Raw genomic sequence first — 19,500 nt, 5'->3', positions numbered from 1 at the left:
CGATCATATGAACGTACCATTGGTCTGGAGAAGAGGAATTTCTGTAGACCATAAATCAATATGACCTTCATCCAGCGAGGATCAGCCAAGCACGAAACGTTTCTTGTTTAAGGCGTGGGGTATGGGCGAACTTGAAGTACAAGTGTCTGGAGAGGGGAAGCAACGAGTTACCCCAAATCACAGCAACAGGTAGTGACTGGGCCGCCGAGTGCGAATATGTATTTATTTTGGAAGGTTCGTGTCTGTTTTGATATTTTTAGTGATATTTCAAAAAAGTGACATGCCAAAGACAACTCTTTGGGCACATACTTTGTTTTGCTATTGCACTTCTTTCCCACATACCTACGTTACCATTCGCGTTAGTGATTTACGAATATTATATATTTTGTGACTGCAATTTGGCGTTTTCAATGCAATTTAAGCTTATCTTGAAATTAAGAAAAATATCTGTTCACGCTTCTTTTATAATTTTACCTGATCGTCGGCTTTTGCAGGCAACAGAATGCAGATTGCCTCACGATAGATGTCCGTCTGGAAACCGGGTTTCGGACTAACTTATGGAAGAGCTCTAGTCTTCGGCGCCGTATCAAATCTCATAAAAATGCCACGACTGGCGAGTATGTATTTATGTTTCCCACACGAAAGCTTGTGTCTACTTCTATACTCTACTTTTTTGGAAACGTTGACCATTGACCATTCTTTGTATAATGCCCTGCTATGACCTTGATATGTACACTTGTTTGGGTACTGTTAAAGTATCGACTTTAGTACCTGGTCAGAAGATAATCCTAGAGGGATATAGTATAGTTTAACTATTGAGTGAACATAGTGAAAGACCCATTATTGATTATGCGCGGATATTAAAAGCGCAGGTCTTAATCCCGTGTATAGTACATATTATATTAATTATTATTAAACGTATATTATATTAACATATAGTAATTATAAATAATAGAATAATATAATTTTGTACCTAAAATACTACCTGCGTTCTACATTATGTATTTACTTCTCTTTTAGGCCTATGCGTATTTTTTTATTTGGTTATTTACTGACTACTTTGGTAGATTAGTAATTAATTAATAATATTCCATGATTCATCGGTTTATTATTGATTATTGTTGATAACTTGAAAACTTGATTGATCGATTAATAGCCATTTCACACATATAGGCCCTTTTAATTTTGAATTGCATTGTACATTAGATAAATAGGGCTATAAGTATTGATTTATTCTATTCAGCAATATCAAGGATTTACTATCAAACTTCTCGCAGCTAATAGTTACTTGGCTCAGTGGTATGCACTAAGTTTTGCAAACAGGGGGTCCCGGGTTTGATTCACAGCTCTGCCTGTTTTTTTTCAAGGCTGAAAAAAAAAAAGCTATTTCTGAAATGCAAACTTATTTGGCGCGCGATCTGATCTGGTCCTTTTCGGATGGCTGTGACTCTTTACAGGCATACCCCCTCTGGAATCCAAACCGGGTTCACGCTCATTACACCTCCCTTAACGTAACTCAAATGTCATTATTCTCTTCAAGTATTTTTTTATCGCAGGCCTAAATCATAATGCAGGTCTAAATCAAGTGTACTGCGTGGGTAAGAGGATAATAATAATAATAATACACAGATTTAGAGAGAGCTTTTTAAATGAAGAAACAAAGCGCTATGGAAATGGAAAAATGCAAAAGGGAGGAAACATTAGGTGAAAAGGTGAGTTTTTAGGTTCTTTTTGAAAGTTTGGACATTGGGAGAGTCACGAATGTGGGAAGGCAAGCCATTCCATAGAACAGGGGAATGATGGAAAATGCTCTGTCACCAGCCAACTTGTGGGAACTTTAAATGGAAAGACAAGTGGCAGCAGTAGAGCGCAAAGAGTACCCAGAATGACGGGTGTGAAGGATGGAGGACAGGTATTCAGGTGTAGATGAAGCAAGAACCTTATAAACATGGACGAGAGTGCGGAACTGGACACGTTTAGCAACTGGAAGCCAGTGCAGACTATGAAGCAAAGGAGAAGTATGCGTATATTTTGGTTCTCTGAAAATGAGTCTGGCACACTTGTTCTGGAGAAGCTGTAGGCGGGTGATGTTTTTCTGGGAGATGCCATTAAGCAAGGAGGAGCAGTAATCAATCTTGGACAGGACAAGAGTCCTAACCGCATTGGTACACGCATCAAAACTAAGGAAACGCCTAATCCTCCAAATATTGCCAATCTGCCAGTTCAAAGTTTTGGACAAATGAGCAACATAACTGGACATCTTCATGTCATGGTCAAAAATGACCCCTAAATTCTTTATGGATGAAGATACAGAGATCTCCAATCCATCCAAATAAAGGGTGAGATGTTTGAGATTAATGTATTGATAATCAGAAAAGGCAGCTAAAAACTCAGTCTTCGCCATATTGAGCTTGAGCTTGTTACTGGTGAGCCATGCTTGTAGCTCATGGATGCAGTTGGAAAGTTTGAACAAGGCACAAGCTGCATCACCCGGGATGGCAGGATTAAAGGTGATAATCAGCTGAACATCATCAGCATAGAGGTGATATTGAAGGCCATGATTACGAATAATGTTCCCGATGGCATGAGTGTAATAGGTGAACAATATCGGGCCAATGACCGATCCCTGGGGGACACCATAAGGCAGATGAACCTTATCAGAATAGCATCCCTTCACAAAGACCTGACTACTGCGATTTTCAAGGTAGGACTGGAACACTCTATGGACATCACCAATGATGCCAAATTCTTGGCTCAACCGCTGCAACAGAATACGGTGATCCACCGTATCAAATGCGGCAGTCAAGTCCAGTAACACCACAAAGACAGCCCTGTTGTCATCAATAGCTCTGAGAATGGTATTATGAACAGCCAAGAGTGCTGTCTTGGTGCTGTGAGCAGCCCGATACGCTGACTGCAAAGGCTCAGCCAGTTTATTGCACTCGACATACTCGGTGAGCTGAACACTGACAACCTTCTCAATCAGTTTGCCAACAAAGGCCAGATTGGAGACAGGCCGGTAGTTCGACAGCTGCTGTTTGTCAAGGGACACCTTTTTTTAGCACAGGCGTGATGGTAGCCCTACGTAGTTCAGCAGGAAAGCAGCCAGAAAGGAGGGAGTTATTGACAATCTTAGTAAGAATGGGGAGAAAATTTGGATATGTTTCTTTAACAACCAGGTCGGGAGGGGGTCTAGGTCACATGACTTTCTCTTTGCTAATGGTTGTTGCAAATTCCCTCTGGGAATCAATATAGGCTTGACGGTCAACTTCAGTCCTTGTTTTACGCCAGCGCCGTTCACTCCGCCTACGTAAGCGTCGAGCATCCTGAACAGTTTGATTAAACCATTCAGGTTTGATGCGAACGGTACATGGTTTTTCTTTGGCAGGTGCATGGGTCTCAAGTACTTGGCTACAGGTTTTGTTATAAAACTGGACAAGGTCTACATGTGCCTCATCCATGGAATCAGGATTTGTTTGATACATCCAGGGATACATCTTGATTTTGATTAATATTCATACATGTTTGTTTCATTAGCATTGATTATTAAAATTAAAATTTTCCACATACACATTCCAGTTTGCAAGAGGGGTATAATGAATAACGAATAAGTGGGATTTTTCGAATTCATATTTCATTTCATTTTCATTTCATATTTATTCAAAATAACATCGTGGCAAATAGCCAAATTGCGTTACTTTTTACAATCATAAAACATCAAAATCATTTACTATCATGGTCAATCCACATCAAATCAACAGGTTTTCGTCAGGTTCCACATTGACCCGCTTGGAACTGGCTGACATATGCTCATGATGTGCTCCCAACATGCCAAAATGAAGAAATCCGGGGAAAAATTTTGTGGCTGATACAAACACCCATTTGTGACACTAACGTCAGGGAGTTACAGAATATTCTGTGCGTGTACCAAAGATCTGTAGAACAAAGCTGTCTTTTTATCTAGTGTTTTAGATAATGTTTACTCAACCATTGCTATCAAAAGACTGTGGATTCTGGATTCTAGTCCGAGTATTTGTCATTATATGCCTACTGCACTGTGGATGAAGGTGCAAACCATAATTCTCCACTGACGTATACAGAACATCAATCACTAACTTTCACACTTCTCGGACCTAAAGATTATAAGGGATACACTTGAATGATGTACGTTGTATTCATACTTGCATCTACCGCCGCTATCGCCGTCGTAAGATGCTAGCCTTACCAATATGCTTCTTGCGTAGTATGTGTAAATAAATGAGTTAGGTGTGAAGCATGTACGAAAATGAATACCATGAAAGTTTTGTAGAACAGAGCTAGCGAGTAACAAACTACTAATGGGGAAAGGGTTAGTTTACCGCATTTTGGTCCATGCCGTCTAATAAAGGAAACCGTCAGGCGTAAGAAAAAAAAAAGAATTTTTCTTTTCAGAAGCCAATCTCTATTTTGATGGGGTAAATGCCCGGGGTATCAACTTTGGTTTGGGTTGAGATTTGCGGCTGGAAATCCGAAAAGCTATCCGATTATCAACCTTTAATATACAGAATAATTGGGGTCCATGTTTTAAGGGACCTCTCTAAGAAGTGATTACACGTACTCGTTAAATATATAATACAATTGCAAGAAATACCGGGTGTCCCAAAAAGAGGTTACATGTAGATTTTTGAAAATACTCTATAAGTTAAAGCCATATTATAACATTTGCTGTTGAGGACGCCCTCACTGATTTTTTAAAATTAATTTTTTTACACAATTATATTGTGCTTTATTAAACCAATATACCCTGCAAGAATCAAGACTCTAGGTGCTGTAGTTTTGTCAAAATCCGCTATTTTGAATAAAGCGCCGGAACCGGCGTCTTATTATTACGATGGAATTATTAGTCGAACGCATACACGATGTTCATAACACACAGTGCGGGACGGTGATCTACACAACAAAGGGTCGTACCATAACATGACCGAAGGAGTGGTACGTATTGGCGACATACGCGCTGGTAGTAAATTCCAGTGCAATAAGTTCAACAATAAAAAATAAGAGAAACATAAAATGTAATAAAGAAAAAATCCGAAAACAAAGTCGTGCTTGTGTTCAACTTTCGTTATTTTGATGGTTAGCCACTCTTGACACCCCTGTCATCTTGCGCTCATAAGTAAAGTTGCTTTTAAGATACGGAATTGAAACTTAGCAATCAGTTACAAGAAGGATGAATAAATAATACCTGAGAAAATGACATTGTTTTGTTGTACCATCACAAAATGCGGTTCATTTCCTACATGTAACCTTTTTATGGGACACTTTGTACATGTGGCAGCCTTTGGGTGGCGATAATTGTACATGTATCCGTATAATAATTATTATTTGGCCTACATGTGGTTCTGAACTCGATACTTTTTCACTTTTATGGTCATACGCGGCGGTGGTAATCAAAAATAAATATGGTACTGGAATATATCTCTGATTACATCAATCTTTGTTCAGTTCTGTTATGTTCTGCATTATTCCTCTTTATGGCATGGCTCTTCAGACGACCATCCAACATGCCACCAGGACCATGGAGTGTTCCGATTCTCGGGTCACTGCCGTACCTTGTACTTGCTAAGTACATGTCTCCAATGGAAACACACCGAATGTTCGAGGCTATTGCACGCAAATACGGAAATATTTTCAGCCTGAATGCATTTGGTTATCATGTCGTTGTGTTGAATACCTACGAAGCCATCAAAGAAGCATTTCAGAACCCATTGCTGAATGATAGACCAAGTAATACACTGGGAGACGATATAGAACCTGGTAAATGAATACATCATTCCGTATTTAGGCCTATATCCTGTATATCTCCCTGTATCATTTTATTTATTTATTTTTTGATCATTTTTTGATCATTTTTTTTTTTTTTTTGCCACATATTGTCCTGCTTTATGCTTTACCATGGTTATTGCTTAATTACGTGAGTTGGAATTTTAATCATAAAATAATTTGAAATCTATAAAAGAGGGGTCGTCGTGGTGGAAGGTACTTAAAAAGGAAACGCAAAATCGTGCCTCTTTGCGTGCAATAGACCCACGCAAGGACCCCGGGCTTATAAGAACAGGTAATGAATAAAATGTATGTGGGAGCGAATCGCCGAATGAAGCCATTTGGTGGACCATTTTACACTTACTGTCTATTTATTTATAATGGGTACAATTTTAAATTTACACTATTGCATATCAAAACGTTAGGGTACCCTAGCGTCATTGATCATTTTCTTATTTCATTCCATTAACAACCGTCCACTGACATCAACAAAATTCAGACATTTTCTCAAAACATTTGTATTACTAAAATCACAACTTGGACATTATTAGTCGTATATCATGCTTCTTCATGTCCTGCAATTTAAAATCGCGTCGAAAACAATGTAGATGATATTGTTTTCTCGCAAATAATTTTTATTCACCATCGCCTATGTATAAGAAATGCTTCGATCTCTGCATGAGATCTACTGCTTTTCTATATATTTTGACCATTTATCTCAAACCGTTACAACGTCGTGGCACCATTTGTATACATGCTTCCTGGTATCCAATTGAAGCTTGGGATGTTTCCAAGCTTCTCATCTAATAAATAATCTGATTTGCCAAGTATCTCACTCGCTTACAGCGAAAAAACTATAAAAGGAGTATATGAACTTCTGAAGCAAAACCCCCAAATCACCTCTGCGTGAACCAGGTATATTGGTCTTTCCGCAATCTGTATACAGTGCGTGCAGTGACACGGTTGGTATGCTGAGGTTTCAGCAAAGGTTAAGGATGGTAATCTGAGAATGCATAGAGAGATACACTGAGATCAGGTTTGACCTTGTGATCCCTATAAGTAGGGATGCCCACTCTCAATACAGTTTCCACTAGAACGATTTTTCATTTACTGTGTGCGTGCACTCACACACGTATTGTCTATGGAGAAACTGATCGATACAAGAAATCCCAGGCATGTTAAATGACGTACATACTTGTTTTGATCCAAATGTAGGCCTATATCAGGGTGTTTCAAGAAATTCCTGATTCCACCAGAAAACATTCACCAAACTTTTTCCTGTTTGGTCAGTAAATAGAGAGGACCTTCCTGCATGAAGAGATCAACTTTTTTTAATGAAAAATTTAATGAGATGAGAACTACAACAGGTTGAAGTGACACCATTCAGTGCATCAGGTGTTCAAACGCAATTATCTCCAAATTTGGAGTGAATCAGACAAGCAAACTTACATACTCATAAAATTTAACTATTTATGAAGACAAAATGTGTAGGATGATAAGAAATTTAAGAATGTTTAAGCCTACCGCGGCCCATCTCAAATCATGCACTTCCCCGTGCACTTCTTACTACCATGTCCATTTCATAGGGAGTATAAAAACCGGGGACCATCATGGCTTCCATGCACACAGTGTATTGCTCAATGTAGTAAAGATAAACTTTGAGTTGGAGCAAATTTCTCAAAATTGGCAGTGATTAATGTTACCAAACTTATGCCATGATGAAATATAATAATTTTTGAAGATAAAATGTGCTGACCGTAAAAGATTGAACAATGTTTAAGACTACCGCCATTCATTTGAAATAATGCACTTATTGTTCATCTCCTCTATGGAGATATTTTCCATGGCGGCCATCTATGATCATGCTTGCGGTTTCACCAAACAAACCATGGGTTTTGAGGTCTTATATTTTTTGTTGTATGTCAACAAAATCGATTAAATTTTCAAGATGATCTTATTTTCATGTTGTTATAAGCAAATATAATGTTCCAGATAACGCTAGTTAATAAATACATTAAGAAAAAGTACCTTAAAATTGCACTTTCTGTTAGTAATCCTTTTGGACTTTAACTTTTTAAAATGTTCTAGCAGCCCTATATAAAACCGTAACACTCAAAAGGCCATATCTCTGGAATGAAACGTCCGATTAAGATTATTTAAACGCCAAAATGTTTCTTTCATCAATTCCCAGCCAATAAGTTAGGTCTGAATCAATTTAAAAGTACTTCAATTTTTAGTGGACATGCCTACTATAAGCAGTGTTGGAAAGAAGTAATAAGTCGCAGTGTACAAAGGGTCTCTCACAGCTAAAACGTTTTGATATGTTGTTTTTTAGTAAAATTAGTCATTTGATTGTGGTTTCAAAGGAGACCCATGACGGTGTAACATATCTAATGGTCTTTTTCTTCAAAGCAATTAGATTATGGATTGATTTGTCGTGGTGTCTGAGGGGGGTGTGTCCCCTGAGAATTAAAAAAAAATAATGGCCCAGTTGAAGCTATTTGATGGACTTTTTTACACTATTCGTTTTTTTAAACTTCTTTTTGAAGATGAAGGCCTAATTAAATTAAATTAAATTTATTATACGTTTACATAATAGTACTATAAATGAAAAGGAATTATATGAATAGGGCCCATAACATGCATCTAAATTTCAATGCAATCCATCAACAAATAATATGTGACCGTACACCACTAATGAGCCGTAAATTCCTCCCTTGTTTTATTTTGTGTTTAGAAAATATATATCATAAGCTTCAAATGGCATATCATTTGACTTCAAACGATATCCTTAAGCGGGGTTCTGGTTCTGATACCTTTTTTCGTTTCTATATGTGTCTCTTTTTTCACATTGCTGGTAATAAATATCAAACAGTCATAATTGGCGGTCGTTTCAAGTCAACGAGGTTCAGGAATGTCCTCTCATTGTTAATTGTTGGTTATACCTAGACAAAATACAATGCTTTGTTACCCACCACTTGAATTGCAAACAAAGACCAGGGCTGATATTCATAAAACCACGCTAGGCCTAGTTGACAGCTAAAATTGACTTTAGCAAGCTGCTAAGCCTAGCTGATTGCTAATTCTTATTCATAAAACCCAGTTAGAGTTAGCAACATTCTAAAATTTTGCCAAAACTTAGAGTTGATCTGGGGCAGCGCTAAGTCACTAGTTGACAACTAGTCAGTCTTCATATTTATTCTTTATTTATTTATTTATTTATTTATTTGTGACGTGTCATGTCAAAAGGAGACACTTTTGGGCAGGTTATGAATTTTGAGGTTTTTACATATCTTAAATATAGAGATATTTTGCTCCACAACGCCGTTTTCCAAAATGAATTTGGACATTCCTAAGCAAAGATATTGAGTTCGGAAGTTATGGTATTATAAAATTGGAAATTGAGATATCGGCCTTTAAAAATATTATTGACAATGTTGAGAGTGGGAATTAACTTGAAAAATGTCTCAAAAAATACAAGATGCCAGTTACATTCCGGTCTGAAACTATCAGACAATATTTTTAACATTAATAACATCACAAATTAGCAACAAACCCAAATTGTGAAAAAATCACCCACCAGCAGATTTTTGGCTATTTCTCCATTTACGATCCTGCCCAAAAGTGTCTCCTTTTGACATGACACGTCACATTTATTTATTTATTTATTTATTCTTTATTTATTCTTTATTTATTCTTTATTTATTCTTCATATTTATTCATTCTTCATATTTATCGCTAAGAAATAGAGCTTCAACTTCCGAGAAGTTGTTCTTTCTCGGACGCTTATTTGAAGGCTTACTCATGGTGGACATTTTGTTATGATTTGCCGTAACAACCTTGTAGGCCTATATAGCTTACAAAATACACATGTAATTTTATTAACGAAATCTCAATGAAGACCATCAGCAATGAGTCATTACATTTTGATCATTTTGACTGTGGTTCAGAGCTCAAGTATAATAGACATGTATTATATAAGCCTATTGTATTAGATGTTACACAACTGTTGAAGGCCATAGCACCCAAAACACCCAAATAAGTTATCAGCTAAATATTTCTAGTTGATAGCTAGTTAGCAAAGTGTTTAGCAAGCTTTTATGAATAAGAAATTAGTTGATTGCTACGTAGCTATCAACTAGTGGATTTAGCATCTTGCTAAGCACTAGTTGGTTGCTAATTTAGCAAGGCTTTATGAATATCGGCCCAGAGCTATAATAAAGAATTCTATAGATATCTAAGGTAGAAGCTTATTATCCTCTTCAACAATAGGATTATTGATTGGTTTAAACGGTGTTTGACTAGAGCTATCTAAATGAGATACATGTCGCACCAACTTAAGGTACTTATGAATACGACGTTCATGCATATTTTAAACTGTAACTCAGAATACAATGGCATTTACGGCTTATTCGTGGTGTACGGTCACATATGTGCATTGTTGATATGGTTGACGTACTATAGAATCTGTGATTAAACCCGTGTGACATGACACAGGCTATGATTTCTATGTATACAGCAGTAATTATTTTTCAAAGGTTTCCATGGATACTGGGTTCATGAGGAATAATACTAATAATTATCTTTGTTGTTTGATCCAGTGACCCGTAGTGTATGAATAATATAGCTAAGAATTAAGTTCATTACAGGTAGACGCATACAGGACAGAGTTTGTTAGATTATGTTACGATAGAAAAAGGTATGGAATGTATTTATGCAGTCATCAAACATTTCAAAATACGTAACCATATATTTTCAAGTTGGGCCAGAGATATAATATTAATAATACCTGCGCAATGATGCAAATATACCAATTACGTTACAAACTTTACCAAAGTAATGCAGACAAATGGGTTTAGACAAGTTGATCATGGATTTCATCTCTTTCATTGGTTATCATGGTTATTTCTGGCCGGCGAGTTAAAAAAGTTGCCAACCACTGGCCTTAAGTTATTTTTGAAATTCCATTCCCATCCCGTATGGAGCTAAATTTCGAAAGAATCAATCGTAGAATTTATACTTGGTATTTAAAGCGGGATCAAAATCGACGTGGATGTGGCAATTAATTACTTTCTTTTTCTTTCCATTCTTTTTTCTTTCTCTCCTTTTTCTTCCCTTTCTTTCTTCCTTTTCCATTTCTTTTTCACTCTCTCTTTGGAGGCCCGGGGGCTCGAGCCCCCAAAGCCCCACGGGTACGCTACTGCTGTGGGTGGCGCTACAGCGAGATCAAACGCACCGAATTCACAGAAGTGATTGGCAAGAAACTTCTTGTTGAGGTAGAGTCTTGGCCCAAGGCTTTTAATAATCTGCTAATCTCTATTACATTCAGCAATCTTGGATTGTTACTTATAACATTCGCGAGATCAAGATCATATGGAAAGGTTTCTATACAAAAACGACTCTCTTATAAACCATAAAATAAAAATAAATAAATAAAAATAAATAAATTTCGGATTTATATAGCACCTTTTTCCAGCTAGATCTTGAAGGATTCAAAGCACTGTAATTTCGCTGCCATGGTGAATCATCACAATCAGATCGTATCATCTAGGCCAGTTGTAGCCGAACCTCGGGTGCAGACCTATCCGTACTTAGATTGTAACATCCACCAATTATCTGTGCAGCACCCCAAATTCCATTGGATGAAGGAAGTTTTTGATAACCAAACAACTAATCACCGTGTTTTTTTAAAGCAGGAGGAAACTGGAGATCCCGGAGAAACCCTGCGAGAGCGAGCATGGAATCGAGATAAACCAAGTGCACATGAGTCCTTGGGCCGCGCCGGGGCTTGAACCCGGGACCACAGTGGTGCAAAGCGAGGAAACTACCGCTGCGCTAACTCGCCGTCCCGTCATGCGCACAGTTTCCACCTCGATACACCTGAGCACATTTTCGTCCCAAGAGCTTCCAAGCAGAGAACAACAAGCAGCGATGTCTCTACCACAGTTTTTGATTAAACTACACTCTACCTATCCAAGCACATTTTTTGACCAAAAAACCTCAAGTGTTCCTTTCAATATTTTTCAAATTTTATGCCATTAAATGAAAAAGCACAATTAGGCCGTGTAAAATTAATATTTTGGTTCTCGTCCCCTCCCTCCTCAATTTCTGGGATTTGTCAGATTTTTTATTTTTTTAGATTTTTCAATTTTTTAGACTTTGGAATGATTTATGAAATCTTCATACATATAAATAAGTTTATTAGAGAACAAGCATCACTTCCAAGTCTTTTTGTGGTACTCTAGGGGTTTATCCTCAGAATCTCACATTTGAAAAAAAAAAAAAAAAGGGCCTCATCGTTTCCTCGAGCACTGTTGGAGAAGACCGAAAACTACTGACAATGCTAATTTTACATTGAAAAAAACAAAACAAAAAAAAAACACCTCCCTCCCTCATCAATTCATGAAAATCCTCTGGACGAGAACCAAAACATTAATTTTATACGGCCTTACAATGAGCCAAAAAAGAAACTTATAATTTTTCACAAGGTCATATCTTAAAATCCTGTCCATCAAAATGAACCAAAATTACACACAGGATTGCCTAAATACTCTACTCTAAACACATGTCAGTAACCAGGCAGTTGTCCAACTGAAATACAGTCACCGTAACATATACTTTGTGAAAACAATTAAAAGTCAGAATCTGTTAATATTCTTTTACACAGGAGTTATTTCTGCTTCCGGTGAATCATGGAAACAACAGCGGCACTTTTCACTGAGTACCTTGCGTGGCTTTGGCGTTGGAAAGAGAAGTTTCGAAGAAAAGATATCAGAGGAAACCAAAGCTCTCCTTGATGAACTCAAAAGACGTCAAGATCAACCATTCGATCCTCAATATTTAATCGTGAGTGCTGTATCGAATGTGATATGTGCGGTGATTTTTGGTCAACGCTATGAATACACGGATGAAGATTTTAAGGAACTTCTCGCTAATTTGAATCAGCGAGTTAAGATTGTGGGGAGTGGCGGACTCTTACTTTTGATCTCATTCATGAAGTACGTTCGCCCAGAACTATTCAGACTGTATAAAGAAAACAGAGAACGTCAAATTCAATTCATCAACAAGGTCATCAACGAACATCGCATACATCATGATTCTGAACATCCTCGAGATTTCATTGACGTCTACTTGACTGAAATTGAGAAGAATAAAGAGAGTTTGCAATCACATCTCAATGAGCGAACTCTAATCATAACTACCATGCAACTTTTTGGTGCCGGGTCTGAAACTACTGCAACGACACTCCGATGGGTTATATTATACATGATGGCATATCCTGATATCCAACGCCAGGTTCAACAAGAAATCGACAGCGAAGTTGGCCGCGATCGTCTCCCCAAGCTTTCTGATATTCCAAATCTACCTTTCACCGGAGCTGTATTGTTGGAGATTCAACGCATCGTAACAGCTGTTCCATCTGGCGTGGTTCACACTGCGGCAGAAGCTACCATGCTCAACGGGTACACTATTCCAAAAGGCACATTCCTATTCTCTAATTTGTGGAGCGTGCATCATGACCCCAATCTGTGGAAAGATCCATTTCAATTCAACCCAGCACGCTTTCTTGATCCATCTGGCAATGTTGTCCACCGGCCTGAATTGATACCGTTTTCTACAGGTAAGCCGTCTATTTTTAAGTAACTTAAATACCTGTCCAGTTGACCAGGCAAATTTGCTGGGAAAGTTGTAACACAATTTACATACCATGCACTGCAAGTAATCTAAATCTGACGATCCCATCATGCAGTGGGACTTATATAACACCATCAGCACCCGAAGGTCATCTTAATCAATTTACATTTTTGGATATGGTGTAGTCGATCCAATGTCTAGCCACTGATCTGCCCTCATAAAAGTAATACTACTGTATTAAATGACCATTAAAATGGTAAAATTCCAGATATTTGGGCTTGTAAGTCGCACATCGTGTACATTTCCGTCGACCGTCGTATTTCCATAAGTAATAAGACCGTCGTATTTTATAAGTAACTTAACTTTTCCTTGTAAATCCCATCGTACTTCCATTTTTTAAGAACTTAGAAATGTTAAATTTTCTTTTCTTCTTTCTTCACCAGGGCGAAGAATCTGCCTGGGAGAGAATCTGGCGAAGATGGAAATCTTCTTGTTCTTTACTCACATGATACATTAATTCACATTCATGGCGCCAAACGATTCTTCCAAAGTTTCATTTCAAGGTATTTCGGGTCTTACTTACCAACCAAAACCATTTGAAGCTATTGTCATTCCAAGACAATAGAGAGAACAATGAGCTTTACAATAATCATGATGCGTTATATTTTACTACAGAAGTTCAAATATTTTTGCCATGTATGCGTGTAACAAGAACATCTTTCATTCGCAGAAAGATTATGTATTATGTATATACACAATTTGTATGTAGTGTATGTGTGGTTTTAACTGAGACATTGGCATTGTGTTATACGACCCCTTTTGGGGTACTGTTGCTACTATCCAAGCATATTAGGTATTTTAATAAATTGTGTTGCCTTAGTACATCTTAAATTCAGAATTAAATTATTAAGGGGTACTACACCCCTGGCCAATTTTGTGCGTATTTTTGCATTTTTCTCAAAAATTATAGCGCATTGGTGACAAGTAAGATATGTATATTATAGGGGCAAGGACTACAACTACTGCACTGGAAATTTTATTTCAGCACAGACAACAGTTGTGGAGTTACAGTCAAAAATGAGGGAACATCAATATTTGATCAATAAAGCAATAACTACTTGTCTTGAGTCACTGAAATTCCAGTGTAGTAACTGGATTCCTTGCCCCTTTAATATACATACGGTAACTTTTGTTACCAGTGTTTTATTAGTTTTTGAGAAAAATGCAAAAATAGTCACAAATTTATCAATGATAATAAAATTTACCAGTATTTCAACATCACCAATATGAGAGAAGTTTTTGACCAAAATCATTGAACATCAAACCTCTCGATTCAAAATTGAGCTATTCTAGTTGAAATCCACATACCCCCTTATCTTAATTTCTCACACAGGTGTAGATTTCAAATGGAGTCATCCAATTTTAGGTTACCCCATTTGAAATTCACACTCCCTGTCTCACTGTGGTAGATAAAGGTCATGCCTTCAATAGAGGGTGTGGATTTCAACTGGTATAATCCATTGCATAATAAAAAAACCCTTTAAAAGGGTTAAGCAGCGTCAAAGGAAATCTTTGAAATGCTGGAAACTGTGATGATTTTATTGGGGGGGGGGTGGGGAGGGTTGCTTAATGAGGTATTATAACCAAAGTAATAATGTATTGACACGAATGTTAAGTTTGTTAGGATGGGTTTAATAATGTACACTGTGGGTCCAAGTGCTTAGGGTGTCTGTAACAATTTTGGCATTTACACAGTAAAGGTATGACATCTAAACACAAAAGTTAACACATAAAATACAAAGATTAAACACTTACGAGTATTTAGATGTTTTACTGTTTTATTTCATATTGTTTGGAAAGTAAATGCACGTGTGTTTACTTTGTAAACATTTGGTGTGTTTACTTTGTAAACAATTTTATGAACTCAACACGTTGAACGGTTAGAATCTAAATACTGTCATATGTTTATTCTTTGTGTTTATGTGTTAACTTTGTGTTTGCTTTGGTGTTTAGGTGTCCTATACACTTAGTGCGAAATGGATAAATAAACACCTTGCATTGTTAAGAGAAATGCAGAGAGCATAGACTTCCTCTTTACATGTGCTTCATAGATTACAGTAAAGCTTTTGACTGTGTTAGCCACCCTCAGATGTGGGAAACTATGAAAAAGATGGGTTTCCCAAGTCATCTTGTGGATCTGATCAGCTGCTTATATGAAGACCAAGAATCGGCAGTCAGAACAAGTAGTGGAGACACAGATTGGTTCAAGATTGGAAGAGGCTTACGACAGGGCTGTGTGCTATCACCAAACCTATTTAACATCTACTCTGAAGACATAATGAGAACAGCTTTGGAGGGGTTTGAAGGTGGAGCGAAGTTTGGCGGTACAAGAATTACTAACCTGAGGTACGCCGATGATACCACTCTTATTTGTAGCAGCAGAGTAGAGCTGATTGATCTTTTGAAGCGCATCAAAGAGGCCAGCGAAGAAAAACACCTTCTCCTGAACACAAAGAAGACAAAAATAATGGTTGTAGACAGAGAGCGGAAAAGTGATGAGTTTGTGATAGATGGACAACAGATTGAGGAGGTGAAGCAATTTGAATATCTGGGTTCAATGATTAACAACAGTGGTGACAGCACAACTGAAATCAAGAGAAGACTGGCTATTGCAAGGACAACTGTGCAGGGCATGTCAAGCATATGGAAAAGCAGAGGCCTATCCATTGACCTCAAGGTACGCCTACTTCGTGCAACTGTGTTTTCAATTGCCACTTATGGATGCGAGTCTTGGGCTATGACCAAGAACGATAGGAAAAGAGTAGATGCTTTTGAGATGTGGTGTTACAGGAGGCTTCTACGAGTGACATGGAAAGACAGGAGAACAAATTCCTGGATCCTCGACAAGATTGGTACAAGTCTAACCATCAGAAGCGGCATAATGGAGAGAAAGCTGAAGTACTTTGGCCATATTGTCAGGAAACATGGAGGTGTAGAAAAACAGATTTTGCAAGGGGCTATGGAAGGCAAACGAGGAAGAGGACGTCCACCAACATCTTGGACTAATGACGTGAAGCTGGTTTCTAACCAGGGAATGCAAGGTGCAACGCACTTGGCATCAGATCGAGTGAGATGGCGTACTCTTGTGAAGACCACAGCAGCGCTACACAGCGCCACCTGACACAGAGAGAGAGAGATTGTTAAGTGTTACAAAAACCCTAAACACTTGGATTTACAGTGTATGTTTTATACGAATTTTTGGGTATTAAATAGGTTTGTGTTATATAAACACTGTTTGAAGTGAAGCAAATAAGTTCAGCTATATACTGTAAGAACACTATGCCAAGCACTTGAACACATAAAGTGTACTTCATATCATTTTATTTGGTGGAAACATATAACGTTCAGATGTACTTATAAAAATATTAGTTACTGGCAAAAATAAGGCTGTGTTGAAAGATTACATGAAATCTGGTTTGGCAGACGAGTTGTACAGTTTGTACTGGTAAATGTGGACATTATAAACGTATTTAAAGTTTAAATGAGGGAGAAGTGATGAATACAAAGAACACATATAATACATAAAGTTAATCTAAGCTAAAGTTACAAGCATTGAGTTACATTAATGAAATTTGGCGGAATGATGTTTATAAAGTTCATGTAAAGCATGTTTAAATGCAATATGTTTAGAAAATGTGAATAATTTCTGTGATGCTGTGAATGTAGAGGGTTGCTCTTCGCCGGCGTAGTGAACGTTAGTATATTTGCATATTTACACCAATCACGTAATTGATATACCCCTGAAGCCCTCACAATACACGAAGAGCAATCGATCGTGTCAACTATAATACACCAATCACGTAATTGATACACCCCTTACCATTTCCTGAACCCCTATAGCATAAACGAATGTTACTGTGGCCATTACGTAACTCGGGAGATCTGCCAAAGTTCAACTATGATACACCAATCACGTAATTGATATACCCCCTACCATTTCCTGAATCCCTATACCACAAACAAGTGTTACTGTGTTCATTACGTAACTATAGGAAAATCTGCCCAAGCTTTTAAAGACATACCATTATATTTTTAGGGAACATAAACTTGTAATCGGGCAAATCAGAGTTTGCTCCTAAGTTTATACACACAAAAAACACGCTATAGTTGATAAGCTTTTTCAAGTTTCACTAAGTACACAAGTCACTTTGTAAAATGGCGTGTTGTTTCGTTATTAATAGTGCAAACTCTTTGAATTCACGGAATAAGCCCCCTGCATATACCCGTGTACCATTTCCTGAAGCTTTCACCATAAACGAATGTCACTATGCCCATTACGTCACTCGGAAGATCTGCGTAAGTTATAAAAGACATACCATTATATTTTTAGGGAAACATAAAATTGTAATCTGGCAAATCAAGAGTGTTCCTAAATTACACACAAAAGACACCATTATAATTGGTAAGGCCCTGTCAAGTTTCATTAAGTTTCACTAAGGGCACTACAGTCACTTTATAAAATGGCGTGTCGTTTTGTTTTTAATCGGAGTATAGTGCAAAGTCTTTGAATTCACGACTGAATAATATAGTATAACCCCTTCAAAATCTGGTGGTCTCACATTACACGCCTAGTTAACCTCCACTTAGACTGTTAATACATACTGCAAACCGGCCAACCCTTGCACAGACTGTTAAAAAGACAAACTATGTTTATTCTCTTTCTCAGTCATGTACTGCCATACAAAACAAACTCATAAAAATACAGAATGTGCATGCGCCTAACCTACAATTTTCGATCTCATTTGAGCTCGATTATCGTAATGTATTTTGAATGGTGTATCAACGAAAGTTGAGGGATATCACCTAATCGTATGCAAGTCATTTCGGTGAAATTAAATAGGGAAGCATCGCCTGCGGGCGCTGCTTCAAAAACCCCACACAGCCCCCGAATGAAAAGTATTTAATTATGTTCGCAAACAGTAAAAAGCATTTTGTGTTATGTGTTAGGAGCCGTAATGACTCAAGGCTAAAATCACCTTTTACCCAAATTCACAGGAATGCAAAAAAAAATTGCACTGTTTGATTAAGTTAACAAAATCTAAGTCTTTAAATGAAAGTAAAATTTGCTTAATACATGACAACAAATGCGCGTACAATATAATCAAATATAATCACTCTTTTAACTATATTTACTATTTAGCCAGCAGTCTTCTTGGTGATCATAGAGTTCTTGCGATGTTATGGACGGCTGATGTATATATCCTTATTCACTTGTCCTGCGAAAATAAGTCCACTGTACACTTGCATTTATAATTCTTTGCCTATAAAATCCTCTGTGTAAAATCCTTTGTGTATCAAATCCTTAACGTATAAAATCCTCCCGCAGAAATGGTGCTGGTTTCTCCAAACACTTAACTCCTTGCGCAGTTCTCCATACACTTATCTCCTCGCGCAGTTCTCCAAACACTTAACTCCTTGCGCAGTTCACCAAAAATGGTGTTTCATTCACCAATCAATTTCTTTCTCCAGGAAACAGGCGTCTTTCTGCACTACTCCACTTCATTGACAGATGTGTTATTTTATAAACCAGACTCCAGCAAGTCTCTCAAAATCTCCTTCGTCGTTGTATAAAATAGTACATTATTGGCTATACAAACTGGTTCAAAATGTACCTCCTTTTGAAGCACAACGAAGACAAACACACATAATATAGAGAGTCTACAATCTCTCTTCATATTCTGCCAAGAGCAAACACACTTGTTTCCACTTTTGTACTCATCAAAAACCCATTATCTATTAATACATGTAGACAATTCTGTCATATTACAACCCTTCCTGTGGGTATTCCCCATATAATGTCTTATCCACTTTATATTATCAGGGTTTCCCTAATGGTGCAATACACAGTGAACGTTCTGGAACAGGGGATTCCCAAATATCCAAAATTAGAAATGACTTAATTTGTTTTTGATCAACTTGATGCAGGAGAGTGGATTCCCAGAAATGTTATCACTCACGAAATAATTGTAAACAAAAAGATAATCAAAATAAATTACTCATGGCACA

At 37.4% G+C, this 19,500-nt stretch overlaps 1 protein-coding gene across 1 annotated transcript; it reads left to right on the top strand.

The window, feature by feature from the left end:
• The first annotated feature begins 5,378 nt into the window (after window positions 1-5,378).
• Window positions 5,379-14,710, top strand: LOC140137300 (cytochrome P450 2J4-like). The gene is made up of 3 exons (XM_072158944.1): window positions 5,379-5,793; window positions 12,467-13,420; window positions 13,878-14,710. The coding sequence occupies exons 1-3, from the start codon at window positions 5,439-5,441 to the stop codon at window positions 13,949-13,951; spliced, it is 1,383 nt and encodes a 460-aa protein (XP_072015045.1). The 5' UTR covers window positions 5,379-5,438; the 3' UTR covers window positions 13,952-14,710.
• The last annotated feature ends 4,790 nt before the right edge of the window (window positions 14,711-19,500 follow it).

This window comes from Amphiura filiformis, chromosome 2 (assembly GCF_039555335.1).
Source record: "Amphiura filiformis chromosome 2, Afil_fr2py, whole genome shotgun sequence".
In the NCBI taxonomy this organism is placed as follows: Eukaryota; Metazoa; Echinodermata; class Ophiuroidea; order Amphilepidida; family Amphiuridae; genus Amphiura; species Amphiura filiformis.
This window is presented reverse-complemented; position numbering and strand designations above follow the sequence as displayed.

Bases quoted from the DNA above. Each gene is read 5' to 3' on its own strand.
- LOC140137300 (XM_072158944.1), top strand. From the start codon at position 5,439: ATGGTACTGGAATATATCTCTGATTACATCAATCTTTGTTCAGTTCTG. The intron at 5,794-12,466 runs GTAAATGAATAC...TCTTTTACACAG, and splicing joins GGGAGACGATATAGAACCTG to GAGTTATTTCTGCTTCCGGT. The intron at 13,421-13,877 runs GTAAGCCGTCTA...TTTCTTCACCAG, and splicing joins ATTGATACCGTTTTCTACAG to GGCGAAGAATCTGCCTGGGA.